Source organism: Larimichthys crocea, chromosome X, assembly GCF_000972845.2.
Source record: "Larimichthys crocea isolate SSNF chromosome X, L_crocea_2.0, whole genome shotgun sequence".
In the NCBI taxonomy this organism is placed as follows: domain Eukaryota; kingdom Metazoa; phylum Chordata; class Actinopteri; family Sciaenidae; genus Larimichthys; species Larimichthys crocea.
This window is the reverse complement of record NC_040020.1, coordinates 4,827,116-4,836,475: the sequence shown is the minus strand read 5'-3', so window position 1 is coordinate 4,836,475 and position 9,360 is coordinate 4,827,116. Positions and strand designations below refer to the sequence as shown.

General features: G+C 39.4%; 1 protein-coding gene across 2 annotated transcripts; it reads left to right on the top strand.

The window, feature by feature from the left end:
* Positions 1–2,334: 2,334 nt before the first annotated feature.
* On the top strand, positions 2,335–8,817 carry LOC104931320 (aminoacyl tRNA synthase complex-interacting multifunctional protein 1). 2 transcript variants are annotated; one of them, XM_027282335.1, is made up of 4 exons: positions 2,335–2,805; positions 4,388–4,551; positions 6,765–6,933; positions 7,696–8,817. In XM_027282335.1, exons 1-4 carry the CDS (start codon positions 2,406–2,408, stop codon positions 7,860–7,862), a joined length of 900 nt encoding a protein of 299 aa, XP_027138136.1. In that variant the 5' UTR covers positions 2,335–2,405; the 3' UTR covers positions 7,863–8,817. The 2 variants fall into 2 exon arrangements, with proteins under 2 accessions (XP_027138136.1, XP_010744606.2); XM_010746304.3 differs by having other exon boundaries at positions 2,339–2,805; positions 4,388–4,587.
* The last annotated feature ends 543 nt before the right edge of the window (positions 8,818–9,360 follow it).

Genomic DNA, 9,360 nt, shown 5'->3' with positions numbered 1-9,360 from the left:
CCCACAGGCATTGAGTGGAAAGAATGTGCAGTGTTTCCAGACTGTGACGAGGACAAACTATGAAGAAGAGGCCATAGAGGTCCGCTGCAGATGTTTAGTTTATGTAAGTAATAAAATCACACAAACTCACTACAGCACGAAGGCAGTTATGGCAATAGTTGTGTTTAAATATTGAAAACTTAAATGAGAACATGTGGAGAGAGGGTCTGTTGATTAAAATGGATAAATGATGCCTTTAGTGGAAGGTTTTACGATTGGGTAATGGAATTTGGAAAGCAGAACTCAAGTTAAAGATCAGAAACAGATGTCAATGTCGTCAATGTCAGTGAGCCACCATGAAGTAGCGTCATCCATCCTGAACCAATCCACAGGGTAAATCCACGTCTTCCCGAAATTTACAAAGATATCAGATGGGTCCAATAAAGGATAATGTTGCGCACACTGATTACAATTAAGAAGTTCAGTGATTGTATTAAATCGGATAGGAGTGGAGTTTTAAGACTGGTTTAATTTAAGTCATGTTGTAACAGTAGGTGGCAGCATGGACCTTTCATGTGGTTTGTAGCCATTACAACAACAGTCCTACACAAAGGTTATAATGTTCAGCTTATGTTGATTCAACTCTATGATCATTTGGAGGATCATATTTGTGGTGGGGTTGAATTGTGTTGCATTACACAGAGAGGTTGACAGTATTTACAGCGTGAACAGCAGGAGTACATTGTGTGTACGAGTGATACTATTTACATCTTCAAAGAAAAAATACTGAATGCAAACAGAGAGAATAAGCTTGTTCTAGGAGTGTTGCTGACACAGTGTGTTTGGTGTTAACTGTTCATCACACTGATGGCCTGTGGGAAGAAACTGTTCCTGTGTCTGGTTGTTTTGATGTACAGTGTTCTGTAGCTCTTCAGGTTATGTCTGGGGTGTGATAGATCTGCAGTGATGTTTCCTGACTCGGGACATTTATAAGTCCTGAATGATGGGTTGGTTGGCGCCAGTGATTTTCTCTACACTCCTGTTTGATGGCATCTCAATCGGGTTTAGGTCAGGTTATTGTGGAAGCCAGGTGATGCACACTCCTTGGTCAAATAGCTCTAACATATCTTGGAGGTGTGTTTTGGGTCACAAATGATAGGCCCACAAAGCACAAACTTAGTGCAGAATGCTATTGTAGCCATGTTACTTACTGTGTGCACCAACAGAGCCACCAATAAAGCATCACACCTCCTCCTCCATGCTTCACAGTCCAGATTTCCACTGTGTCCAATGTCCATTCCTTGCATTTCTTGGCCCAAGCAGTTTTCTTCTTCTTATTGTTCTGACCATGGAGGCCTGATCCACACAGTCTCTTCTGAACAGTTGATGTTGAGATGTGTCTACAACTCTGTAATGCATTTATATGGCTCTAATCTGAGGTGTCGTACCTGTAATAAACTTATCTTTAATGTTTTTTTGTGCCTGCACACAAGGATACATTGAAAGTTCTAAATATTTTCTGGACAGACTGACTGTAGACTACCTTGGATAAGATAAGAATTTACTACTAAATAAAATATAATATAATAAATATGTGTTACATAGTAATAGATCAATCAATTATATAATGTAGCCATATTTGGTCAAGTCATTTTATTGTATTTCTATACTTTTAAACAGCACTGTGATACTAAATACATTATATATTATTGATTGATCTATTACTATGTAATTGGGTAAAATAAATAAATGAAGGGCAAATTCATTCAAGTTATTTGTAACAAGTGTCAACAGGAGAGAAAAATCAGATTTGTGCAGATTACATTTTACATTGTCACAAGACTCCTGTTTTTCCTCTCTGTTGACACTAGTTACAATAAACTTTACACATGAGTAGCTGAGGTCAAGTATGCCAGAGAGTCGTTCCACGCGTTATTAATCGGCCATGGAATATTAATACTTTTATCCAGGTGTTTATCTCAGCTGTAACATGTCTTTTTGCTGTATACATATTTCATTTTTGATAGACATCACTGTTCATACTGCATTCGTTTATACTGCCTATTATATTTATACTGATATTCTGTTTAACTGTGCCATATTTATACTATTTATATCTTCCAGAGTGCCACTGTCTTTCTTGGATGTCTTTAGCTTGTAGTATGTAATATTTTTTATTATTATTTTATTTTATTTTTTTTACATCTTTTACTTATATTTTATATATGTCATGTTTATTTTGCACCGGGATAAGAGGGAAACACAGTTTTAATTCTCTGTATGTTCTGCACATATGGCAGCATTGATAATAAAGTTGACTTGACTTGATGCAGTAGGTGGCAGTAATAGACTCGGGAGCATTTAAACTACCACAAGCCTGTAGAAGAAGACAACAGGCGGTGCAGGAGGAGGGAAGTCAACCCGGGATGCAGTCTCCAAACATCTGCGGTACGATGGGTCGTCGTGAGGAGCTGAGTGACTTCCAGCGGGGCACCGTGGTCGGATGTCACATGTGCAAGAAGTCCGTCCGTGAGATCTCCGCCCTGTTGAACCTGCCCCGGTCCACCGTGAGCGCCGTGATCCTAAAGTGGAAGCGTGGAGGAATAACGACGGCTCTGCCCCGGAGCGGCCGACCGCACAAGCTCAAAGAGGAGGACCGTCAAGTGTTGGAGAAAGTAGCGCTGGAGAACTGTCTGCCCTCGGTGGAAGCTCTCACCGCCGAGTTTCAGACCGCCTCCGGGGCTTGCGTGAGCTCCAGGACAGTCCGCAGGGAGCTCCATGAGATGGGCTTCCGTGGCCGAGTGTCCACGTACAACAAACCTGTAGGTGAGTGTCCACAGACTTTTGGCAACATTACACTTATATGTGAGTGCAGAGCATCTGTTTACACATCTGTTTACACATCTGTTTACACCCCAGCTGCTCTTCTCATGAGACCTGCTGCAGAGATTTGCTCCCACTCAACAATAAAGTCCTATATATTTTATATCTTATCTTCAAAACTCAAAATATACATCCAGAGAAAACATTTAAAGTAAAAACTCTTATATTCCATGGTAATAATTATTAGTAAAATATGCTATTGAGCTATTATTCTTTAATTAAACACATCTTTATATAAAGATTAGCATCATTTTTCAAGAAAAAATGTCAAAACATTTAGAATAAAATCAACCTGTCGCTGTCTTTTATGATAATAAACTTATTTGGCACTATTGATCCACAAAAGAAGCTTTTGGCTCTGAGAAATGGTCTGCATTTTTTTTTTGAGTGAGTTGCAGCTGTATGTAAAAACTAGATGACACACAATAATGCAGCACCCAACTTTGTTGATTAAATTACCTGAACCCACTGACATGCAGGGAACACTTTGCCAGCATTGCTTAGCATTTATTTAAATCATAGCTGGTGTTGCATCAAGATCTGCTTCCCTGTTTTCCAGTGAGTCAATAAGTCACATCTGCGATATCTAGGTCCTAAATCCAGCCACAGAGCGCAAAGCACAACACTACTAACACTTTATTCTCTACACAAATATCTCTGGGTGTTTTGTGTTTCATGTCTCAAGGCTGCAGTTTCAACCCAAGCGTACCAACAATCCATTTTTACTCGTGCACATTGTTGAAGTCTCCATTAGTTCAGGAAATGTGATCAGATGCAACCATGTACTCACACCAACAGCAGCAGCAGCAGCCTGTGGTTGAATCTATACTTCATGCTGTGAGAAACCAAGAGAAACAGAAACATTTCTGTCACTCCTTGCTTTCCATCATATGTACTTCAGAAAACTCCCAAACCACAGGCATTAATGTGCTGACTCCACTCCTCTTGAAGACTTTCCACAGGATTTTAAAAACTTGGCTGCAGGGATTTGCTCCCATTCAGCCACAAGCAAGCGTAAGAGAGGTCAGGCACTGACGATAAGACCTGGCTCACAGTCTGCATTCCAGTTTATCCCAAAAGTGTTGAGGTCAGGACTCTGTGCAGTTCAGTCAAGCTCTTCCACAACATTTCTGGATGGAGCTGGTCGGTTTGTGCTTTGGTGCTTTGTCTTGACTCTTGTTGAAACAGGAAAGAGCCTTTATCAAACTCTTATTATCTTCAGTATTTTTGTACTGTATGATGCAGATTTCAGCTGTCAGATACTGTTTTCACTAAATTTGGAGTTTCCACTTTTAAAAAAAAATAAGTTACCATTTAGTAGAATTATTTTTAGTGCATTTGAACAAATATTTTGGATAATAATGAGCAAAAGCATACATCTTTGGTTGCCTCTCTTTATCCAAACTTTCCTTAACACTTGGTAAATATCTACTGTCTCACATCCTGTGCTGAAAAAACATAAAAACAAGGTTTTAATGCTGTCTTGAGTTTGTTTACAACATTGAGATAACCTTTTTTTTTTCAGGCGGGGAGAAAGCAGAGACGAAGCAGACAGATAAAGAAGTCCAGGTGGACGTGTCTCGTCTGGACCTGCGCGTTGGACGTATAATCACAATTATGCCACTTCCAGACACAGACGGTGTTTATGTGCAGCAGGTCGATGTCGGAGAGGCTGCTCCCAGGACAGTGGTCAGTGAGCTCGCTAAGCAAATACCTGTGGACCAGGTACAGTATTACTCTTACATGATCAATAATTTGTTGTGTGTGTGTATCATGTTGTGAATATAACATAGAGTTATTATAGCTTTAACTGACGATTATTTTAACTTAACAGTAAATAGATAATAGTTTTTCAGGAGCCAAGTTGACCTCAGATTTCTCAAACTAACAGTCCAAAATACAAAGATATTCATGAAAAGCAGACAATATTCATATTTAAGAATCTGGTTTAAAAAAAGTGATAATGGATTATTATACATTATATTTTCAGTCGAATGTCAGCTGACTAATGAACATTTCAGTTCTTAAAATTAACAGAAGGTAGATCACAGAACTCTGTAAATTATTGAATTAACTGTCATAAAAAAATTGGGGCTTATTAAGTACAAAAATGAGAAAATTCCCTTATACTTCTCAACATAGTAATATATGAGTGCCACAGCAGGTCCCATGCTTGTTTTTAGACATATAAAATACTCATCACACATTTTTCATTTTTCCATTTAAAAAAAAAAGGAACATCTGCTTCTTCTTCCTCATTAGAAAATCCAGAATTTATGAATATAAAAACATTTTAGGTTTGAAAGGTTTAAGTTGCTCGACATCAGATGTGTCTGATTTCCAAGTTTATGTGAACCGGAGGTTTTAAGTTGCACATTGAGGCCACTATTGATGTCACAAATCTTGCCTGTACATGCATGTTTTAAACACTGTAGAAAAACCTTCCTCCCTCAGCAGATGAGCGTGAAAACAAGCTTCTGGTGTCGAACTCTGTGCATAGTGAAGTGTGGAACTCAACCTGTAATCAGGTTTACTACAGACTGTGCTTGAGGCATTTGTGGATTAAATCTCTTCATCTAAATGTAAAGCAGCAGATTACTTTTATGCTCAATCATACGTGGACACCTGAACATTTCACTCATATGTGAAAGTTAAACATCTCACTCCAAAAACCATTAAAAATTTGCTCGAGCAGCCTCCAATGTTTGTGAAAACTAACACAGGATTTTAGATTCTGGCTGCAGGGATTTTCTCCCATTCAGCCACAGAAACACGAAGTCAGGCTCTGACTTGGGACGACAAAACCCGACTCACAGGCAGCATTCCAAACCAGTGAAAAGAAAGCCGATGGGACTGAAGTTGGGGCTCTTTGTTCAGAGGGAATTAACATGTTGAAGCAGGACAAGGCCTAAATTGTTGCCTCAGAGTTAGAAATGCAGTAAAATAGCATAGAATTATGAAGCAGTAATATTCCTTTTTATTGTCTACCGCAAACCACAAAAACAGCCCAAACCAAAAGTATTCATTTAAATCAAAACATATGCCTGCTGAGATGAGTGAAAAACAATTTCAGACTTCGCCAAAAGCTGTAAAATTTAAGAACAATATACGGAAGGGCAACTTTTACATGTACTTTTCAGAGCAGTTTTACATAATTTAGGCCTCTTAGCTTTTACAACATGTAATGACATTCATCACTGTAAACTGTAACACTGAATGTTTCCAACTCCCCAGCCTGGGTAAGGCCCTTTCCTGTTTAAACATGACAATGTGGCCCTTTACAAAGCAAGGTCCAATAAAATAGTTCAACCCTGTTTGGTCAAGGCGAACACGACTTATTTACAGAGCCAGTAAATCTTGGTGTGTCTTTATATATCTGGGGATCTCTGATTTATAAAGCCTGGCTATGATGCTTGTTCCCTTTCAAACCATTTACTCTGTTTACTATTGAAGTCTATTTCTGTCTCACTGTGCTCCATTCAGTACTCGGAAAGTACATTTCATACTGCCAATGATTAGGACTGGTTATTTGTACCTGCCTGTAGATTATTGTATTCTGTATGATGTGATGATGGTGAATGAATCTAAGTCCCACCAGTTTGGAGCCATAAAATCTGAAATCTAAACTTCATTTGACTGTTTTGTGAACTCTTATTTAAAGGATATTCTCTAATTTTGTCAGGCAAACAAAGATGAAATGGAGGAAATGTATTTTGGATTTTAAATATCAGACAAAACAGCTCTACAGGCTACATTTCGAATGACGGGATTATAATTGGCATAATCGTATAAATATCAGTGGGAAGTGTGTTTGGTTCTCCTCATGTAAGTTGATGTGAGATTTCTATTGTCAAGGACAAATGGGGTGTAAAAATCAATGTAATCTTCTGTCCTTCATGCAGCTGCAGAACCGCATGGTAATCCTGCTTTGTAACCTGAAGCCAGCCAAGACCAGAGGAGTGCTGTCCCAGGCTGTGATCATGTGCGCCAGCTCACAAGACAAGGTCGAAATCCTTGATCCTCCAAACGGAGCAGTACCAGGGGACAGAGTCACTTTCCAGGGCTTCCCAGGTATTATTTGATTACCGTGCCATGAAAAACAGATTATTCATCAACCGATCAATATCATTGGCATGAAACTTAAACCTAATTTGATAACGGCATAAGTGAGTCAGTCTAAGAAGAGGTTAATTACAGCTACTTTAAAGGACTGTGGTACATATCCTGATAATAAAGACAGATTAATCATATCCAATGAAGAAGAAGGACTAACTATAGGTAAAACATCCTTGGGCAGCCTGGTTGGGATGGGGTCTAAGAGACAGGTTGACGGCTTAGATGCAGAAATTATCGAAGTTATTTGATTAAGGTCAATGGGAGAAAAACAGTCTAAATATATATCAGGTTTTACAGCTGTTTCCAAACTTGCTGTGCCTGATTTTGTCTCTAATAGTTATAATTTTATCATTAAAGAAGCTCATGAAGTCATTGCTACGTGGACCTAAAGAATAGAGCAGTGGCTCTCTGTTAGCCTGGCTACAGTGCTGAAGAGAAACCTGGGGTTGTTCTTATTTTCCTCTGTTAATGAAGAGTAATGAGCTGCTCTGGCATTACGGAGAGCCTTTCTGTATGTTTTAAGATTATCTCGTGGAAAGCCTTCCCAGGAGATTTGAAGCAGCATATTACTGCCCTTGGTTTTGCTGTACTAAGCCAGTTATGGAAGGACTTTTTACAATGTCAGTGTTGGACCCATGAATCCTGCATTTGTGATTGATGAAGTGGAAAACAAAGGAGGTTTTTTGTAATGCACAAAGCTGATTTTCTTGTTTGCAGGTGAACCGGACAAAGAGTTGAACTCCAAGAAGAAGATGTGGGAGCAGATTCAGCCAGACCTACGCACGGACAGCCAGTGTGTTGCAACCTACAAGGGAGTTGCCTTTGAAATTGTCGGCAAGGGAGTGTGCACAGTCCAAACCATGAGCGACACTGAAATCAAATAAACTCAACAGGGCTTGCTCGAAATAGCTCAGTTCAAATCCCTACAGCCAGACGGGATCCAAAATGTTGTGGAAAGCCTCCACAGAAGAGTGGAAGCAGCATATTAATGCACACGCTTTTGGAGTGATGTGTCCAGCAGTCACATGGGTGTTATGCTTGAGTGTTCGCATACCTTTTGTACCGTCAAGAGTGATAGTGAAGAGTACGTTGCCCTCTGTCGGACGGACATGAGCCTTACTGTTACATTTTTTATTATGAAAGTCTGAATCTTGGCCAGGGGATGGCGCCACAGTAACCATGATGATGTACAGTATGGTGAGTTTGTTGAAGTGAGACAACATGAGGACAAACGCGCACACAGTCATATCCAGCATGGTAAAAAGAAAAATGAAATCTTCTCAAAGAATCCCTTTTTAGATCGGGAAACGTCTGATGGAGTATAAAAGGTTTCCCGTGATGCCACAGAGGTCGTTTCCACTGAACTGTGGATTAAACTCGCAGTGCAGAAGTCCCTTTTGAAAAAGGGACTGAACACGTTTACTTTCTTGTAAAAATGAGTAGGGGAATTACTCTATTTGAGGTAGTTTTACCTAAATAAATAATAAAAGTTCCCTGAGCTTCTTCAGTTTAAATCTGATGATGGAAATGAGTCATTCTGTTATGTGTCAGCATATGTAGCCTGTGGAAAGTTTTATTTGAAAGATGTATCATAATTATCACAGGAGTATATCTGAGATCCAGACAGTCACTTTGTTGTTTCAGCTCTAAATGATGTAAAATATGTTGTTACTGATTCTGCTCTCGCAGATTGTTATCTCAGCTCTTCAGATCATGTAGCAACCTGTAACAGCCTTAGCTTTTTATATGTTCGGCTACATGGATCTTGTTTGTGTCTCAGCTTCCATTCGTCGCTGCCCATTTGAAACAATAAACCATCAGGTCTTGGTTTTAAAAGAAGCTGCCTTTGTTTTGTTTTTCATTCCAAGCAAGTCCAAAAAAAGAAAAAACACAAACACGCACAGTTCTTCTTCTTCTTCCTTATTTTAAAGGAAGAACTGAAAACTGCACGTAAAAAAATGGGGATGTGATTCAGGAAGTAAGAAGTGGAACAGTTTGTCCGAGACATGATGTTGATGGGAATGGTGGCAGCCTTTTCTTATACAAACATGGTCTTCATTACCTTTTCATAAACTGGAGTAGGAAGCTGTAAATCCCAGATGCCAGGAAAAAATCTGGTTTATCAGTCTCACTGTGTAAAGCCCTAAAGGTCCTGATCATTATGTATTCACCCAGACACTACAGTGTTTGTGTGGATGTGTTGACTCATACAGGCTGACCCAAATACAACCACTAAAGGTTGTGTGTTGTATTCGTGTCATTTCACCTTCCCACTCACCTACAGTGTAATCTGCACATGTACAAACCAATACAGGAAACCATATTGGGGGTTAGGGGAGGTACTGTAAAGCTTCATCACTCATTTGTGACCCTGCATCGGGG